Consider the following 20,482-nt stretch of genomic DNA (forward strand, 5'->3'; position numbering starts at 1 on the left):
TGAAGGATCTTCAAAGGCAAAGAAGAATTGAGAGTCAGGATGTACAGGAATGCAGAAAAAGGCATCCTTAAGGTCCAAGACTGTAAACCACTCTGCTTCCTCTGGTATTTGGGAAAGCAGAGTACAACGGTTAGGTGCAGCTGGGTATAAAGGGACAACGGCCTCATTGATAATCCTGAGATCTTGCACTAACGTCCACTGTCTGTTGGGTTTCTATACCCCTAAAATTGGAGTATTGCAGGGGCTATTGCATGGTTTTACTAGGCCGTGGGCTTTTAGGTTCTTAACAATTTTCTTGAGTCCTTGTTGGGCCTCAGGTCTAAGGGGGTACTGCCTTTGGTAGGGAAAGGAGGCGGAATCCTTTAGTTTAATTTGAACAGGATGGGCATTTTTTGCTCATCTATATTGTCCTTCTGTTGCCCAGACTTCAGGATTAATTCCTTCCTCAAGCAGGGGACAACAAAAGGGTGTTCCTTCTCCTATGTTCAGGTGTATAATAGCCCCTGCTTTTGCTAGAATGTCTCTCCCTAACAAGGGAGTGGGGCTTTCAGGCATAATTAGAAAAGCATGTGAAAAGAGTAAAGTTCCCCAGTCACAACTTAGTAGCTGAGAGAGAAGTATCTAGTGACTGGCTGTCCTAGGACCCCTTTGATAGTGACAGATCTGGAGGATAGTTGTCCAGGACAGGAGAGTAAGACTGAGAAGGCCTCAGTAAGACTGAGAAGACTGTCCAAGAGACAGTTAACCGCCTGGCCCTCAAAGGTCAAGTATACCCGGGCTCTGTGAGGGTGATGGCATGCGCTGGCACTTGCCCTGGGCACCCTCAGTCCTGCTGCTGGATCATCTGGTTAGTGGCTTCTGACTCAGAGGACCTTCATCCCCCGGGGCAGTGGGCCTTCCAGCGATTCCCTTGACGTAAAGGGCATGGACGAGGGGGCGGCTTATTTCTATGTGGACCATCTTTTTTAAAGTGTCCTTGTAGACCGCACTGGAAGCAAGCCCTATTAGGCATTCGATTTCCCTAGCCTTTCCGTGTTCCAGAGCCTCCAAAGTCCGCTTGCCTGAGGGCCATGACTAAAGCGGTGGCCTTTTTTTTATCCCGTTTGTCCCGTTCTGCCTGCTCCTCCTGATCTCTATTATGAAAAACCAAGGTTGCCAAGTTCAATAGGGTTTCTAAGTTTTTTGAAGTTTTTTCTAATGTCTGCAGCTGACTGAGTGATCAACTTATCTTTTAAGATTAGTTGGCCTTCAATAGAGTCAGGTGACAGAGAGGTATGCTTCCTCAATGCCTCCCTTAGTCTCTCCAGAAAGGCGGTAGGATTTTCTTCCTTCCCCTGTGTTATAGTGGACATCATTGAATAATTCATAGGCTTCTTCCTAGTTTTCCTTAGTCCTAGCATGCAAGTTAGCAAATGTCTGCAGCACCAATCTCCATGCTCTGATTCTGTGTCCCAGTGAGGGTCTACACTGGGAACTGCCTGCTGGCCTGTGGGGAATCGTTCTCTTTCCTCTGTTGTCATCCTATCATTGACCTGAGATACCAGAGATCGCCAAACTCTCGGGCTGCAGTTATGGCGGCACTTCTCTCATTTGGGGTTAGTGTCTGATTTAGCAGTAACATTATATCTCTCCATGTCAGATCAGAGGATTGTCCTAACCCTTGTAAAACATCAATATAGCCATCAAGGTTATCTGAGAATTCACCTAGGTCTATTTTAATTTGCTTCAAGTCTGAGAGAGAAAAAGGTACGTGCACTCTGGCTGGGCCGAATTCTCCTCCTCCCACCGCTTGGAGGGGGCATAACTGGGGAACATTGGCACTCTTTGGTTCATTGTTTACCCCTTTGTTTATCTCCTTTTGGATCGTTTGGGTTGAACGGGTATCCTTATTAGTTGGGGGAGGAGTTGGGGGGACACTGGAGTAGGGAGGTAGACTCGAGGGCTTCCTGTAGGGCATAAATCACACTTTTTACATAATTGCGAGTTGTCTCTTAATGAAAAGAAAGTTTATATATATGGCACTTCACTCTTCCTTCTTTTCTACAAAAGAGGTCTAGGTGTAAGATGGTGTTATAATTTATACTTCCCTCAGGAGGCCAGGTTTCTCCCCCTTGAAGAGGATATCATGGCCAGGTGGTACTGCAGAAAAATATAAGTCGTTTCTTTCTTAGTGTCTGAGAGTCAAATTGGTCCCAATTCTCCAGAATATATCTTAGGGGCGTTTTTGCCTTGGGGGGAATGTTTCCCATCGCTTTGGAGGTCCCTTCATGGTTGCCAAATGTTACCGGGGGGTCCTTGCTCCCAGAGCTCCTAATGTGGTGGCGGGCTGCTTTCCAAGATGGTGGCAAGCCTCATGTTCTCTGACCAGGGGTGCTTGGCCTCACGGATTCCAAAGAATGGAATCTTGGGCCATGCTGTGAGTGTTATAGCCCTATTAGAAGCCGTGGGTCACGGAAGAGAACCGTGGAACACAGTGACTAGTGTTCAGCTCGATTAGGACGAACCCGGGCACTTAGCCATGCAGGAACAATCGCAAGCCTTTAGCCCAATCGGGAGCGGCAATGGGCGCTCAGGAACACAGCGGACACCCTGCCGGATCCAGAGGGATGGAAGTCAGCGGCGGGTCTGTGACGGCGGCAAACAGCAGTGGTGGACGGTGAGCGAAAGCTCAGTTCGAGCCGTAACAAACATGGACCAGAAGAGTGCATTTGCAAGATTTAATAGAGTGAAAACAGAGCTCCCATACAAAGGGAGGGGACCCAAAGAGGGTAGCCTGCGTTTAAGCAATTCTTGTTCCTCAGCCTCCTGAGTAGCTGGGATTACAGGCATGTGCCACTACGCCTGGCTAATTTTTGTAATTTTAGTAGAGACAGGGTTTCACTATGTTGGCCAGGATGGTCTTGAACTCCTGGCCTCAACAGATCCACCTACCTTGGCCTCCCAAAGTGCTGGGATTGTAGGCATGAGCCACTGCACCTGGCTGATTTTTTATAGAGATGAAGTCTCACTATGTTGCCCAGGCTGGTCTCAAACTCCTGGCCTCAAGCGACCCTCCTGCCTCAGCCCCTCAAAGCACTGAGATTACAGGTGTGAGCCTCTCTGCCTACCCCTATAACTCTTATTATTGCAGCTAATATGGCGGACTTGACTCTTATTATGGGATTAAAATTTTAAAGTCAGCAATTATGATAAAATTTGCAAATAGTTTAAATCCTTTAAGATGATCCCTTTTTTTTGAGACAGAGTTTCGCTCTTGTCGTCCAGGCTGGAGTTCAGTGGTGCGATCCTGGCTCACTGCAACCTCTGCCTCCCATGTTTAAGCGATTCTCCTGCCTCAGCCTCCCGAGTAGCTAGAATTACAGGTGGCTGCTACCACGCCCAGCTAATTTTGGTATTTTTAGTGGAGATGGAGTTTCACTATGTTTGCCAGGCTGGTCTCAAACTCCTGACTTCAGGTGATATGCCCGCCTCGGCCTCCCAAAGTGTTGGGATTACAGGCATGAGCCACCACTCCTGGCCAAGATGATCCCTTTAATGTTAGAACATAATGATTATTCTTGGGCCCATCTCTACTAAAAATAAAAAAAATTAGCCAGGCGTGGTGGCACATGCCTGTAATCCCAGCTATATAGGCTGAGGCAGGGAGAATCGCTTGAACCCAGGAGTCAGAGGTTGCAGTGAGCCAAGATCAAGCCACTGCACTCCAGCCTGGGCAACAGAGCAAGACGCCATCTCAAAAATAAAAAATAAAAAAAAGAACATAGTGGTTATTCTTGATTGAGAACCAGATTAATTAGTTGCCTTGCATTTAGGGTGTATATTATATGAAAAAATGCATACTGTAGTTCTAAACACTAGAAATACACTCAGTGAGTCAAAGGTTCATATTGGAAGCAGCAACTATGAAATTGACATAGAAGGAATAGTAGATACTTGTCTGCTATCTCATGTACAATCCAGGGCATATGTTCCTTGAATAGAATGACTGAATTGCCAGGCACAGTGGCTCACACCTGTAATCTCAACACGTTGGGAGGCCAAGATAGGAGGATTGTTTGAGCCTAGGAGTTCAAGACAAGCCTGGGCAATACAGAGAGACCTCGTCGCTACAGAAAGTTAAAAAATTAGCCAGGCATGGTGGCATATCTGTATTCCCAACTACTTGGGAGGCTGAGGTGGGAGGATCACTTGGGCCTGGGAGATTGAGGCTGCAGTAAGCCCTGATTGAACCACTGCCCTCCAGCCTCAGTGACAGAGTGAGACCCTGTCTCAAAAACAAAAAAGAATGACTGAATTACTCTATTTCCATAGTTCTTACTCTCTCCTACTCTGGACCCATATAGTTGAATTCCCATAAGGTAAAGGCCCCTATAATATGTCTCCCTTGTATATATTTTGCAAATTAGACATAGTGTCAATGTGGTTGAGTCCCCAACATTCATTCTACCGCACATGATTTGCCTAACTAGTCGTGGTTTAGTTTAGTAATGGATTACTTAGCGTGATTACTTAGTGTGAAGGCCAAGGTGTTGTAATAGAAATCTCAAAATTCAGTAGCATAAAGAAGATAGAAGTGTCTTTCTCTCATAAATTATTGTGGCCAGTCCAAACTGGTGGTAGGGTGGGAGAGATGTGGATAGCACAGGTTCATTTAGGGGCCTAGGTTTTTTCTTTCTGTTGCTCTACCATCTCCTAGAACATTTGAATTGTAAGAACCAGTTGTAGGCATGGCAGGGCTCTAACTTGCAAGGAAGAGGAAAGAGAAGAAAAGCTCATGCCAAACCTAGATATGAAATCATTTCTTCTGCTCACGTTCCATTGAATTTTATATTAGTGACAGCACAGTCACATGACCACACTTAACTGCAAGAAGTACAGAAAACGGAGAGTCTAGCTTATCAGCTATGTGTCCCAGAAAATGGGCAGAATGGTTTTTGAAAGAACAACTAGTCATCTGCCATTATGAGATGGGAGGGTAAGTTGGCTAGCAGACTTTTGGAAAATATTTCCATTTTCCTAAACTAATAAAGAAGCACATATAATACTAGACCAAAAGTTTGTTGTTAATATTTTGATAATTCCACTTGTATGAAATGTTTCCTCTATAATCTTACATATCTTCTTTTGTGTATTCTAAAACATTATTCTGAGAAGGGGACCATCGGCCTCAATAGACTGCCAGAGGGGCCTGTAGCACAAAAACAGGCCTCTGCCCTGGCAGAGGCAGCAAGATTATTTAACAGCCTGTTAATTCAGACAAGCAATAATGAGAATGTGACTCAGGCAGTGTCCACAGGGGATAGATTCCAGAGATCCTTTAGCCTTCACTCACAGAATCTGCTTTTATCAGCAATACAGCCAGATGATAGCATTGCTACTACCCATTTATGCTCACTTAATTTTGGCAGAAGGAAATACTTCTTTGGAAGAGTAGTTTAGGAATGTTTTCTTTTTAAAGTTAGCATGAAATAGGGAGAAATATTCAAGACAGACAGGATGCCATTTTGTTGTTTAGCTGGCATAATGGATATTAGCTGGACATTTTTCCACAATTAATAGCTTCCCCCACAGAAAAAACAATAAGCTTTTACCACCTTAGATCATGTGACAGAAAGCCTCTTAAAGTAGAGGAACAGAATCAGACACCCAATAGGAACAAGAGCCATAGTGATTTGCCCTGAGGGATTGTAAGCAGCACAGGAATTGCTAGTGGCAGGTTGAGGATGCCTCAATAATAGTCTCATGCTCCAATCCCAGGCCTCTGCACAAAATTGCGAGTAATCACTGCCAACGCCTGGATCCACAGGCCCTTGCAGAGTTATCTTTCATTGCTTTGTACATGACACTGTGAGCCTGCAGTAAAGCAGCAGCAGCCCCATTCATCACTTGAGTTCCATTGATCCAGCCACTCCAATGGGCTGTGGCTGTCTCCAGTCTAATCTCCAGAGGATTATGGGTTTGCAGTCTCCTATGACCTTACACTTGGCTTTCCAGCAGTCAGTGGCCTTGTTTCATTTTACTAGAATGTGAGCTCTGGGTGAGAGACTGAGACTCCGTCTCGAAAAAAAAATATTAAATAAAACTGCACACATAAATATGTAAGACATTATTATTACAGGATTTAATGAAAACTCATATTCATCCTCCCCATACGTTTCTTTTTTTTCTTTTTTTTGAGACAGAGTTTCGCTCTTGTCGCCCAGGCTGGAGTGTAGTGGCACGATCTCAGCTCACTGCAACCTCCACTTCCTGGGTTCAAGTGATTCTCCTGCCTCAGCCTCCTGAGTAGCTGGAATTACAGGCGCATGTCACCACACCCGGCTAATTTTTGTATTTTTAGTAGAGACAAGGTTTCACCAACTTAGCCAGGCTGGTCTTGAACTCCTGACCTCAGGTAATCCTCCCTCCTTGGCCTCCCAAAGTGCTGGGATTACAGGCATGAGCCACTGTGCCCTGCCCCCATACCTTTCATAAATATATAAATTTCAGTCCTATCTCCATAAGGCCTCATCTTCCTGAACTGGAAAACCCTTCTTTCTCTCACCCATTTGTTATCTCTTTGATAATTTCAACAGCTCTTTTCCTATACCATCTCTACCATTAGAATGTACCCCTTCTACAACCACTGCATCAAGGCCTATTCATGTTCATACTTCAAGACCCAGTTAAAACAGCAGGTCTTCCATGACACTTTTCCCACTTGGGTTTATTCACTCTGTCATCTGAGATCCTCAACTCCATTTCTTCTCATCCTACTACAAATATTTGCACGTTTTTACTAACCATACCTGAATGAAACTCCATGGAACATTTGGTTCATCTCAGTATTTCTACTGCTTAGAAATACTGAGACTTGGCACAGAGTTAAGTTCTCAGTAAATGCTGGATGAATGAATGAAAGGATAGAGGTATATGGGTCAGGAAAGGAATGCTTTGTCTTTGTGAGCTTCAGTGCTAAAAGCATTGTTCTTGTGCAGATACATAACAGGCGGAGCCCGGTAGCTTGGGCTGGTAGTTCCCAAACTCTAACTCCCATATCCCCTTTGCTGACGTAGAGGTAGTTCAGGAAGCTACCATCTTTTAATGCTCAATTCATCTTTGTTAAACACTTCACCTTAAATGTGCCTAGAAGACTGGGAAGACTTTTCAGAGTGATTGGTAGGTTTTAAAGCATAAAAAGAAGTTTCCTGGAGTTAGCTGGGAAGGTTAGGAAGTTCAGAAAAAAAGTAACAATATAGAGATTGTTATGAAATTTTTCTAAAGTCAAAATTTTAGCATGCTATGCAAGTGGTTTCTTTTCCCACCTCATCTGTCACTCTACACACAAGTTGTACTGACTTAACTGTTCTTCTAGTCTTTTTCTTTCCTCTGAGCTTTTTTTTTTTTTTTTGAGACACAGTCTCGTTCTATCACCCAGGCTGGAGTGCAGTGGCACAATCTTGGCTCACTGCAAGCTCCGCCTCCCGGGTTCACGCCATTCTCCTGTCTCAGCCTCCCGAGTAGCTGGGATTACAGGCACCCGCTACCACGCCCGGCTAATTTTTTGTATGTTTAGTGGGGTTTCACCATGTTAGCCAGGATGTTCTTGATCTCCTGACCTCGTGATCCACCCGCCTCGGCCTCCCAAAGTGCTGGGATTACAGGCACGCGCCACCACACCCAGCTAATTTTTGTATTTTTAGTTGAGACGGGGTTTTGCCATGTTGACCAGGCTGGTCTCAAACTCCTGACCTCAGCCTCCCAAAGTGCTGGGATTACAGGTGTGAGCCACCATACCTGGCCACCTTTTTTTTTTTTTAATGTACAGTCCAGAGGTTTTTTTTTTTTTTACACAAATTATGGCGTGAATTCACAGGGAATAGGCTCCAGCACTTCAGGCTCCTTCCCATTGGTTCTTACACAGTGTGCTTCTCTGGGTGGAGCAGGCTGGCGTTTAATTTGAACCCGGGTACCTTTCTCTCTGGCTTCCGTCTTTTACTAAACATTTTCCTTCATGCATTTCAGGAAGCTCTACTGGCTCTTAGTGTACTTAATGTGCTCAATAGGCACAATTCTCTTGGCAAGAATCTGGCCTGTAACTTATTTGTTTACAACAATGCCAACAGCATGTTGGGTAATACTGTAGACTCTTCCAGTTTTGCCATGGTAACATTTGTGGGACATTCCTTTTTGAACAGTACCCATTCCCTTGATGTCTATAGTATCACCTGTCTTATAGATTCACATGTACCATGTGGCCAAAGGAACAACTCCATATTTTCTAAAAGGCCTAGAGGATATATATTGGGTGCATCTCCTCTTTCCCTTTGTATTTGTAATTTTGGCAAATTACTGGAAGATGGTCGTTCCAGCCAAAAGGTCCTGAGCCTTTTTAAATGCTTTTTCCTGTACTTGGAATGCCTTGTTTCCCGGATTTCGTTTATTTATCTCTTTCTTTTCTTTTTTTTTTTTTTTTTTTGAGATAGGGTCTCACTCTGTTGCCCAGGATTGAGTGCAGTGGTGCAGTCATGGCTCACTGCAGCCTCAACCTCCCAGGCCCAAGCAATCCTCCCAACTCAGCTCTCCTGAGTAGCTGGGACTACAGGCATAAGCCACCACACCCAGCTAAGTTTTTATTTTTTGTAGAGACACGGTCTCCCTATGTTGGCCAGGCTGGTCTTGAACTCCTAGGTTCAAGGGATCCTGCCTCGTCAACCTCCCTAAGTGCCGTAAAGAGCCTATGAGTGATGTTTGGCACAAAGTGAACCTCAGTAGACATTTCTTGAATGAATGAATCCCACAAGAATGCCTATTGCAATGAAAGATTGAGAGCAGGTACCTGTCTACTTTCTCTTTCCACATCCAGCATTCTCCTGGTGTGCAGCCTGCAGATGTGAAGGAAGTTGTTGAGAAGGGTGTACAGACTCTTGTGATTGGCCGAGGGATGAGTGAGGCCTTGAAGGTAGGTGTTGGTATGCACAGCATTCCTGAGGACAGGTGGGGATCTCTTGGGCCTTTGTCTTACAGACTTGTCCTTCTTGGGAGGTCATCTTTATATATCATGTACCCTCATTTTGCTGACCCAGGATAGCAATGGCTGCATACATTCCTCTGCCTCATCAGCGTTGGGCTCTCCAGTCTACCTAACCTGGAGACAGTGTCATTTCAACTATTTCTCAGAATCCCTCAAGTTCTACAAGGATCACTATTTGGTCCTTTATATTTTAATAATACTTTATATCCTCATAGTATATTTTATAGTACTTCTAATTTTTCTTTTCTTGGACACATTTATAGTTTTCCCCTCTTCAGAAAAAATTTAATTTTATTTTTCCTTTTTAAAAAATATAGATGGGGGTCTCACTATTGTTGCCCAGGCTGGTCTTGAGCTCCTGAGCTCAAATGATCTCCCGCCTCGGCCTCCCAAAATGCTAAGATTACAAATGTGAGCTACCACGTCTGGCCTACTTTTTAATTTTCTTTCTTGTTCTTTTTTTTTTTTGAGACGGAGTCTTGTTCTGTCGCCCAGGCTGAGTGCAGTGGCGCCATCTGGGCTCACTGTAACCTCCGCCTCCTGGGTTCACGCCATTCTCCTGCCTCAGCCTCCTGAGTAGCTGGGACTACAGGCGCCCACCACCACGCCTGGCTGATTTTTTTGTATTTTTAGTAGAGACGGGGTTTCACCGTGTTAGCCAGGATGGTCTTGATCTCCTGACCTCATGATCCACCTGCCTCAGCCTCCCAAAGTGTTGGGATTACAGGTGTGAGCCACCATGCCTGGCTTATTTTTAAATTTTCTTACAGAAATAATATATGCTTATTGTAAAAGATTTAAAAATTCAATGCAGAAATGTAGAAGTAAAAAGGTGGGAGATTCCCTTCCCAATCTTCACATTTGATGTATATTTCTCCAGTCTTCTCTGAATGCATCTGCAAATATATACACACTTACACATATAGATATATGTTTATATACTTACAATCATTTTACATAAATAGGTCAGTGCTATATGTATTCTGTAACTTTCTCCCCCACTTACATTACTGTATTATGGATAGTCTTCCACATAGAGGCCTACCTCATTCTTTCCTTTATAGATGTCCTACAGTCCTGTTCCTTACTGATGAAGGTGCCCCTTATATCTAGGGCTTTATATATATAGGGCACCTTCATCAGTAGGGCTCAAGCAATCCTCCCGTCTTGGCCTCCTGAAGTGCTAGGATTAAAGGCTTGAGCCACCATGCCCGGCCTGTTTATATTTTAAAATTTTAAACTAGTTTTTTTTCCCCATTACAATAATTCCTATCTGATAGGCTACTTTTATAAATCTCAAATATATAGAAAATATAGGGCATATTAAAAAATATTTCACTTGAGTTCTTCCTCAGGCAGAGTCTAATTAAAATCTATTTTTAAAAAATATTCAGGACAAGCCAGAGTTGAGAAAATATCTAATAATAGCTGTCACTATTAAGAACATGTTTTATATAAATTCATTTACAAATATTTATTAAGCATTTTCTATGGGTAAGGCACTATTCTAGAAACTGGTGACGGTGCGATAAACAAGACAAACAAGGTTCATGCCCCTCATGGATAATAAAAAACTAGACAACTTCAGATAATAATAAACGCAGTGAAGAAAATGGTGACTTATGCTGGGCTACTAGGGGGTGGGCAAGAAAGGCCTTTGTGAGAAGACATTTGAGCTGCAGTGTACATACATGAGTCAATTTCATCCTCACACCAACCCTGTGATGTAAGTACTATTATACCTATTTTACAAGGGAAGAAATTGGGGCTGGGAGACTTTAAAGAGCTAGCCTAACATTTCTTAGCTAGTATGCGGCAAAGAAGAAATTTAGACTCAGTTTAGACTAACTCAAACATTTAACATTTATGGAGTTTGTGCACCAAGGTAGATGTTTCACATACCCTTAGCTCAGCTAGTTGCCTTACCAACCCTAGGTGTTAATATCCCTAATTTACAGACATGAAAACAAAGACTCAGAGAGTTTAATTTACTTACCCAAGGTTACAGTGCTAGTAAGGATGTAAATCCAAGACTAACTGCAAATTCCATGTTCTTTCATTTCCATTTCACTTGAGCTTTATGAATGGGTATTATGATACCTCTGACAAAGAGGCCTTTTTGACTCATTGGGGCTCACTGCCAAATTTTGGACTGGTGATACACTGAGTGATCGTGAAGTGACGATTGTCACTGTCTAATTCTGTAGAGTACACCTGCCTCATGGCAGAAAGGAACCCCTGGGGGTCCTTTCCCCCTACTTACTTATCTCTTTTCCACCTTCCCAGGTGCCTTCATCAACTGTGGAGTACCTCAGGAAACATGGCATTGATGTGCGGGTCCTCCAGACAGAGCAGGCAGTGAAGGAGTATAATGCCTTGGTTGCCCAAGGGGTCAGGGTGGGAGGTGTCTTCCATTCCACCTGCTGATGGAGCCTTAAGAGAATAAATCACTAAGTGCCTATGCCTGTGACTGTCACTCACCATTCTCCAAACCAGCCTCCCCTAAACATTTTTGGACACCTGCTCATGCCAGGTCCTGTGCTAGGCTCTTGGGATGCAGGGATGACCAAGACAAGGTCCCTGTCCTTGAGGGTGCTAAAAGAAAAAAGATGAGACAGAAGTTTAATAATATAGTGAATGAACTGAGGGAACATTTGAGTAACAGGAACAGTAGGACTATGCCCTGGAAGTTGGGTTCTAGATAGGCTGTTCTACTAACCAACCCTGAGACTGGAGCCAAATCGTTCTCTCTGGGCTTCAAATTTCAACTATAGGCCAGGCGCCATGGCTCACACCTGTAATCCCAACACTTTGGGAGGCCGAGGTGGGCGGATCACTTGAGGTCAGGAGTTCAACCCCAGCCTAGCCAATATGGTGAAACCCCATCTCTATTAAAACTACAAAAATTAGCTGGGTGTGGTGGCACGAACCTGTAATCCCAGCTACTTGGGAGGCTAAGGCAGCAGGAGGATCACTTGAACCCGAGAGGTAGAGGTTGCGGTGAGCCGAAATGGCGCCACTGCACTCCAGCCTGGGTGACAGTGAGAGACTTCATTTCAAAAAAGAAAAAATTCAAGTATAAAATGTTGGGGCTGGCTAGATGCCCTTTAGGTTCCTACTGGCTCAGATAGTCTTTGTTCTATTAAATACCAAGGCGGCCTTTGTGAAGCCTTAGAATAGACTGAGAGAACTACAAGTTATCAGCATCACCTTATTTTTAATTTTTCTTTCTTTTTAAAGAACTATGGGCTTTGGTGTCAAATAGCCTTGACTTTGAACTGCAGCTCACTGCCACTCACTGGTTGGGTATTTGTCTAATTTCTTAGTTTCACTGTTCTCATCTGTCAGATCAGGATAACATTAGCAGTACCTGGAGTCATTGTTGGTATTAAATGAGGCAATTCATAGAAAGTATTAACTCACTGCATGGCATTTAGTAAGGACTCAATACATTAAACCACTGTTGTCCTTATCTTTCTATTAATGGGGATACTGTGTAAAGCCAACTAGTTTCATTTTATGGTTCTTAGTATAGCAGCTTATTATTTCAAAGAGCCATAGAATGTTGGAGCCCAAAGGAACTATCTCACTCATTTATTCAGTAATTCTCTTTCATATCCATTTACGGACAGCCTATTACTAATTTTCTTATGACTAGTTATTGTTGGGCCCTGGGGGAATAAGGATGAATGTTACAATTCCTGCCCTTGGGACTTATGTTGTATGAGAGAAAGACAAATAAGTAAATAATGATAAAATGTTAATATTATAATAGTTACTAGGTCCAGTGGTGGCACAAAGAAAAGACTAATTTATCCCACTAGGATGGAAGGAAAATTAAGGAAGACATCACTAAGGAGATGACATTTAAGCTGAGTCTTAAAAAATGGAAGGTTCATTAATTCACTAAAAACACACTTACTTGGCAGCTCTTTTAACTAGACATTTACTAGGTACGGTATTTATCACAGCCGTAACTAAATAAAATCGCTCCACCCCAGCCATCATTGGAGCAGCAGCAGTGGAAAGATGATTTTTGCTTCACATGATCCTGCCACCTGACTACGTAGTTAGTTAGGCTTCTGACCTACAGGGACCAATCTATAGACTGGACAGCAACTTAAGATGTGGCTTGGCAAGAAAAGCTGAAACAGTATGGAAAGTGAAGGGATTTATTTTTTTCCAAGTTCTCCAAGTAAGTGGCAGACCTAGGATTAGAACCCAGCACTGTGTCTTTATCATTTTATGGCATACATCTCCTTGCTCCCTAGAAGCAGACGGGAGTGAGTGCTTCACAGACCCAACACCCAGCATTGAAGTCTCGGAAGGATCTGCTTGGTGCCCTTTCCGCAGCCCTTTCATTTGTCAGATGACAGATCTTTCTAGATCTGTTCCCTTGGCTCATAAAGCCAGCCCTCTGTATAGCTAAGAGGGATGTTTGATAAAATTCAGACTGTTTCTCTAATGATGCAGTCTTTTTTTTTTTTTTTGGTCAAATGTAAGGTGAGACAGCTCTGGTGGGTGTTGAATTCGGTGTGAGGGTAATCATTGTTCCTAAGTGAGTTGTCTCCAATTAAAGAGAACTTAGTGTAAACTTCTTAGAGACAGAAGTATCTGTCAGTGACATTATTAAACTTTTAAGAAAACCTGCTAATACATAGCCCCTACTTTGGAACCTGATGCACAGGGTCAATGATGGAAATATGTAGAGCTTGAAGGGAAGCTGTTTCTCCACATAACTATACCTAGTCCTCTGTCTTAAATCATTAAAGCCTCTGAGTTAGTTTGTAGGTAGAACAGCTCTCAAGCTGCCCACAGGTCATTACTTCTAGCCTGAGTGGTTAAGACAAGAAGTTGGCCGGGTGCGGTGGCTCACGCCTGTAATCCCAGCACTTTGGGAGGCCGAGGTGGGCAGATCACCTGAGGTCAGCAGTTCGAGACCAGCCTGGCCAACATGGTGAAACCCCGTCTCTACTAAAAATACAAAAATTAGCCAGGCGTGGTGGCACGTGCCTGTAATCCCAGCTAGACTACTCGGGAGGCTGAGGCAGGAGAATCGCTGGAACCAGGGAGGCAGAGCCTGCTGTGAGCTGAGATCGTGCCACTGCACTCCAGCCTGGGTGACAGAGCAAGACTCCATCTCCAAAAAAAAAAAAAAAAAAAAGACAAGAAGTTAGCCATGGCTGGGTGTGTACCTTTCTTCTCCATAATTGTGTTTGCTGAGTTCAATCATCTCAAAGCAAATATAAAGTCCTTTCAGAAACTTGAATCTTTTTTTGCAGCATGCCATGGTACTGCTACCTTTACTCTGGAGACATAGAATCAATCATTCTTTCCTTGCCTGGTATGTGCCAGGAGTTGTGCTGGGGATACAGCACAGACATTCTTACGGTCCAGGTACAGATCAGTTGGAAGAAATAAGATGTGTAAACATTACAGTGAGGATGTAGAAGTTGCAAATTGTTACAAATCTACCTGGAGACATGTTTTGTTTGTCTCAGTAATTTTAATATTTACTGTAGTTACCAAGGTTTTTTAACTTTCATGAAAATGAAGATTTCTGGCTGTTTTGGAAGAATGGGAAGAACTGACACCACCAGGTCCACACTTATAAATGAAAATAATTGAGTGGAATGGAATAGCACTGCCTTCTCCAACAGAGAATGTGCTCTCTGATTCTTCCAATTGCTGTTATCTTTTAGGCCACTTTATTCCTTTACTTTTCCTGCCTACCTTTCTTAAGGGGTTTGCATTTGTGAACCTGCAATGCAATATTAATAAATACTATACTGTGTGCGAAGAATATAGTATAGGAGGCTGTGGGAACATAGAGGAAATGTTCCAAGCCCATGAGAGACACAGATATGTCCTAGAACAAGGCCCAGTCCTGAAGAATGGAAGGAAAGGAACCACAGGAGACAGTCTGAGGAGCACATTCCCAGGCTCAGCAGGTCCAAAGGCCTAGAGGTGAGAGAAAAAGACTACAGGTAATTCTGTTCAACTGGAGTACAGAGACAGTTTGAGACAGGGAGTATGAGGCTGGAGACGAAGCAGAGCCATGAAGAGCCTTCAAGACAGGAGTTCAGACTTTTTCCTGGATGAGTAGTGATCCACTGAAAGGGCCTGAGCAGGGGAATGGTGTGGTCAGATCAGCTCATCACTTAAGGAGGGCTGATGGTGGTTCCATCAGTATAGAAACAGTATAAGAAGAGGACTAAGAAACATGAAGGAAGAGGAATCTAAAGGACTTGATGGCTACTTTTGCATGAGGGATGAGGAAGGAATCCAATGTGCCAAACAGGTTTCTGGCTCTGACTGCTGGGTGCATGCTAGACCACTCACTAAGAACAGACCCCTGTGATGAAAGTCACCTGGGAAAGAAACCGGAGGCCTGGGTTCCAGCCTTAGCTTCACCACTAATTCAGTCTCTCTGCGCCTGCGTATTCATTTGTAAATGAAGGTGCCACACTGGAGTGCTCTTTATGCCCCCTTCGAAACCTTTATATAAAGGTCTTTATTTTTTTTTTTTCACTTCAGTGAAAAAGTACAGAATCAGATAGAGAAAAACTAAAATTCTCACATTCCCCAGAACGTGAAAATTCAGAGTAAAAGCAATTTAAAAAGTTGAGCTCAACCCCAATACGATACTTGAATTCCTTAGCAACAAATTTGTCAGGAGCTTGTTCAACCTCTGCTCAAACTCATCTAGCCTGGAGAATTCTATACCCCCTAGTACAGCCCGTTCAATTCTTATACAGCTTTTAAAAATGTATTCTGATACCAAGCCAAAACCTGTCCCTTAGTGCATGTCTACCTTTAATGGAAAAAGTACTACATTTTGCATTTTTAAGACAGGATCAAGTCCTGGCTTTGTCCCTTAGGAGACAGACACTATCTCAAAGCCTCTGTTTCCTTACATGGAAAATGAGGGCTAACTTGGAGGATTTTTATAAAAGGGGTACTTATCTGAAAAATATCCAGCATATTCTTCCCTTAGAAGGTTTTCTATAATTACAGCATGATGGGCTCAGGCAGCAGCCATGGTTCTTCATGTTTTTGTCTAGGCTCCAACCCAGCAGCTGCCATCAGATGTTCATGTCAGGTCTGTGGTACATTTCCACCTGGCTACAGCTTCATGGCACATCCTTGAGAGATGCAAAACAGGTAAGCACACTAGAAAAGTCAGCTCCCTGGAATTAATCATTCTTCCCCTAGTCCCTCTTTAGCACTCACGACCTCGTGGAAATAGACTGCCTGGAAATAGACTGCCAGATCTGTCATTTCCTAATTGTGTGACCTAGGACAGGTTACTTATTTCTCTCGACTTCAGCTGCCTTGTTTATAAAATGAAGATAACATTACCTAGAGAGTTAATTAATTAATGTAAAGAGCTTACAACACTGCCAGGTACACCCAAGTACCTTAAACCAAAAGTTAAAACATGCTTGAATTTAAATTCCAGCTCCACCTCTGAGTAATTGTATTATCTTGCTATTATTTTTATAAGCTTGCCAAGTGTCAAATATGATCAAGACTGGCTGCAGGTTCAGATTCTACCAATTGTTATTTAATCCATCCTATTCAACCACCATTGAGGTCCAATTATCTTTGTTTCACAGATGAGGAAACTGAGGCAGAGAGAGCTGAAGATTTGAAGGCTTTTTTCCCAAATACTTCCCCTGAGGTGGTATAGTACTTAGACCTTTGGGATCTTCTTGGATTTGAATGAATACAGGCTTTATTACTTACTGTACAGTAATAGCCTCATTTGGCTATTATGAAGATTAAATGACAGGTAAAGTACATAGCACAGGCAGTACCAAAGGTTAACCTCTCTGGAGCACTGACTGTTATATCATACTTGCAATTTTTTTTTTTAAACAGAGATGGGGTCTCGCTATGTTGCCCAGGCTGGTCTTGAACTCCTGGGCTCAAGCAATCCTCCTGCCTCCTATAATCCCAAAGACCTGGGATTATAGGCATGAGCCACAGCCCCCAGCCCCATGCCTAAAACTTTAACTCACGTGCAGCATCAACTCGTCAGAGATGCTGCAGTAAATTACTTTATTTCTTGCACTGGATCCGTTTCCCGTAATCCTGGTTTCTTTTGTAAAATATAGCTCTTCTATATTATTTATTTAAAGCCATAGAGGTCCTAAGAATAATGGCAGGCAAGATCAAGAATTTCCTTCAAAACAAGGCGCGGTGGCTCACGCCTGTAATCCCAGCACTTTGGGAGGCCGAGGTGGGCAGATCATGAGGTCAGGAGATCAAGACCATCCTGGCTAACATGGTGAAACCCCGTCTCTACTAAAAATACAAAAAATTAGCAAGGCGTGGTGGCAGGCGCCTGTGGTCCCACCTACTCGGGAGGCTGAGGCAGAAGAACGGCTTGAACCCGGGAGGCAGAGGTTGCAGTAAGCCAAGATCACGCCACTACACTCCAGCCTGAGTGACACAGCAAGACTCCATCTCAAAAAAAAAAAAAAAAAAAAAAAAATTTCCTCAAAGATGAAAATGATTCATTCTCCAGCTATTCAGTCCTTGGCCCAGCTACTGCCTGCGTTAGGGAAGAGGCTTCTTAGCAAGATAACACATGTTTAAGGTCCTTCAGCAACTGTCAATGTTTAAAAAAGTACAGCTGTTAAAGCGGCCTTGGAGTTGCCCTGACAAACACACCGTCACTTTAAGAAATAAGACTATAGCTCAAATAACCAGTTATCAGGAGGTAGCTGGATCTTTGTTTTCACACCTGAGGAATAGCATGTAAGCATGCAGTATAAAAGCTGAAGCTATAGCCACACGCATTTCTTTACAGACCAGGAACTAGAACAACTTGGTGTTTTCTCAACTTTATTGTGGAGAGGAGAAGGGTAAGTAGACTTGAAGGTTTTTTATTTTTTAATGAAGAAACAATTTATCCTGTGTTTGATACCAGATGAGACTGTAAGGGTCACATACTCCTTAAGCCTATACATCAATTCCAGGTGAAGTGCTTCAGGCTTGCCTCATTCTGACACCTAAGAAGGGCCCTCTAGGCCATGGTTGGAAAGACTGTTTTTGCCTCAGCGCCGTGCAGGTTTGGGCATTATATAAACTTTTACAGGCTTGCTGAAGGGAATGGTGCCCTCGATGCTGGTTTCCACCTGTGGTGACATCTCACCACCCTCCATCCAGGGGCATTTTGCAATGCGAGCACTGGAGTTGTAGGCCAGCAGCAGCCTCACTTCCACCTGGCATGCCTCTGAAAAAAAGATAAAAGAAATCCTCTATAACTAGGCAACTGCTAGGAATGAGGATGAAATGTGAAGTTAAAGAAATATCAATATGGAAGCAGTAGAGAGAAATTTCTTCATCTGTCCACATCCCTCCCCTTACCCTCACCAAACAAAACACTGAGCCTGCAGATGTGATGCTGTTCCATCACCTTCCCCTTGGGCTCACTGTGGCACAGAGCCAAAGCTGCTGAGGCAACTGGAGAGCAAGCTAAAAACCCTTCCAGGAAGATTAATTGCTTCATGATCTGCTTTATGAACTGAGCTCAAATTCTTATGCAGGTGTGGATTTGGGCAGTTTCAGAAGGTGCACGTGGCTTGTTCTGATACCCAGTCGGGCTCTTCCTGTGCAGTTCCATCTCAAGCCTCAGGGCTGCACGTACCACAGACTACTTTATTAGTGGAGAGGAAGCCTTTGAATAGGAAGTGGTTTGCCAAAAAATTTCTGGCCAATGAACAGGAACATGTTTCAGGGACCTAAAATGTCTGAAAACATTTCATTCTTTCATTACATTATCTTACAATATAATCATCTAGTGTCTCTATGTGGCAGGTCCTAGCAAGAATAATTAAGAACTCCCCTCAAGTTGCCTGCTGTTTGGTTGAGGAAACAGTTGCAATGGAGTACAACACACGCTCTAACCAAGCCTGCAAGAAGTACTGAGGAGGGAGTACAGGAAGGCTTTGGAATAGAATATCCATTCTGTGCCAAGCAGGTAACCCCAAGAGTTCTTATCCTGCTACATTATGAAAGAAAGACTGTCACAATCTTGGCAAAAGTCCCAAGATTCAGATAGGTTCTCAGAGACTACCCAGATGTATACCTGGGTAAGAATTTGAGCCCAGTTCATAAACTGAAGCAGTTACTCATTCTATTAACCGCAAGCTTCTATAAAGAAGAGGGAGAGAATTTCAGAAAAATGTAAGGGCAAGTGCAAAGGCCAGGAACGGAGTGAGCTTGGGATGTCTCCTTAATTTGGTGCAACCAGAGCAAAAAGTGTAAGTTGAAGATGATCCCAAGGCTAAGAAGTTCAGAGGGTAGGAATGAAGGCTAAATGGATCTAAATTAACAAGGGCAGAGTCTCCAGGACTTCTCAATGCCCCCCCAGACCTCTTCCTGGTTACATCCAAGCTTCTCTCTATGGGTCAGAGTAGAGACTGGATTGCTGTCCTCCAGGAAGGGAAAGGTTTGCAGTCAGCCCAAGGCCAGAGCAATCCAGTGCACCTCAGATTTCAGCATGAGATCTAAGTGCAGCCTCAGCATCAGCAAGTACCAGCCATGTGATAAGCACACACTCACATGACAACATGAGGGTCATGCAGCAGCCATGAGTGTAACTGTCATGAAACTAACACTGTTCTCTGATACCAGGCTCCAGATGAATCTCCCACTCACGGTGGAATCAAAATAGGTACCTGTATCTGCTTTCCTGCCACACTCTCCCATTCCATCCCAGGTGGCAGACCACAACCACAGCCCCAGCTGGCATAGCACTTTCAAGAAGCCAAATCCTGGTAAAAGCTGGATAAGACTCAAGCCTATAATCCTAGCACTTTGGGAGGCCAAGTCAGGAGAATCACTTGATCCCAGGTGTTTGAGACTAGCCTGGGCAACACAGTGAGACCCTGTCTCTATAAAAAATTAAAATAATTAGCCAGGCGTATAGTCTCAGTTACTAGGGGGACTGAGGTGGGAGGAACCACTTGAGCCCAAGAGGATCACACCACTGCACTCCAGCCTGGGCAACAGAAGGAGACCCTGTCTCAAAACAAACAAACAAACAAACAAAAAACAAATAAATCCTGCTAAGGTCAGAGGGAGTTGATGTAGGACTCAGCCCTACAGGGTCATTTTGCATTCCCTTACCAACATTTGATAAGAATGGCAGTTCAAGGCAATGCCATAGGAATAAAGAGGAGAAGAGAGAAAAAACAAGAAGGAGGGGAACTTGGGAGAAAGAGACAAGATCATCTAGGACAACTCATGCAACTTATGCCTCATGCCTGGAAGAATATATCTCCTAGGAGGTTTATATTCTTATTCTCATCTTAATGAGACAGGGAAGTAAAATAACTTTCTCAGGATCACACAGCAAAGGAAGCAGAATTTGAAACATGGTCTGTGACTCAGCTTCCTACATGGCAGGATCCTGCCTCCCAGAGGAGAGGCCCCTCCCTGCTGGGGAGCTACTGA

General features: G+C 43.6%; 2 protein-coding genes across 20 annotated transcripts in view; one reads left to right on the forward strand and one right to left on the reverse strand.

The window, feature by feature from the left end:
* Nucleotides 1-20,482, forward strand: part of AAMDC (adipogenesis associated Mth938 domain containing) — a 97,076-nt gene that overhangs the window by 38,906 nt on the left and 37,688 nt on the right. For 14 of the 19 annotated variants that reach the window (XR_010141739.1, XM_054526070.2, XM_054526073.2 and 11 more), the window contains 2 exons: nucleotides 8,846-8,941; nucleotides 16,078-16,177. Coding sequence is in view for 18 of the 19 variants with exons in the window: in XM_054526070.2 (XP_054382045.1) it covers nucleotides 8,846-8,941; nucleotides 16,078-16,177 (196 nt within the window). In the remaining variant the exon portion in view is untranslated. Of the gene's footprint in view, nucleotides 1-8,845; nucleotides 8,942-11,299; nucleotides 11,475-16,077; nucleotides 16,178-16,632; nucleotides 17,782-17,831; nucleotides 17,903-20,482 lie in introns of those variants that run through there. The other 5 variants (XM_054526078.1, XM_054526079.1, XM_054526068.2 and 2 more) reach the window with 3 other exon arrangements.
* The window catches only part of INTS4 (integrator complex subunit 4), a 115,056-nt gene continuing 112,423 nt past the window's right edge, over nucleotides 17,850-20,482 (reverse strand). The window contains exon 23 of the mRNA XM_024255311.3: nucleotides 17,850-18,257. Coding sequence (XP_024111079.2) covers nucleotides 18,079-18,257 — 179 coding nt within the window. The 3' untranslated portion in view covers nucleotides 17,850-18,078. The remainder of the gene's footprint in view (nucleotides 18,258-20,482) is intronic.

Source organism: Pongo abelii, chromosome 9 (assembly GCF_028885655.2).
Source record: "Pongo abelii isolate AG06213 chromosome 9, NHGRI_mPonAbe1-v2.0_pri, whole genome shotgun sequence".
NCBI classification, from domain to species: domain Eukaryota; kingdom Metazoa; phylum Chordata; class Mammalia; order Primates; family Hominidae; genus Pongo; species Pongo abelii.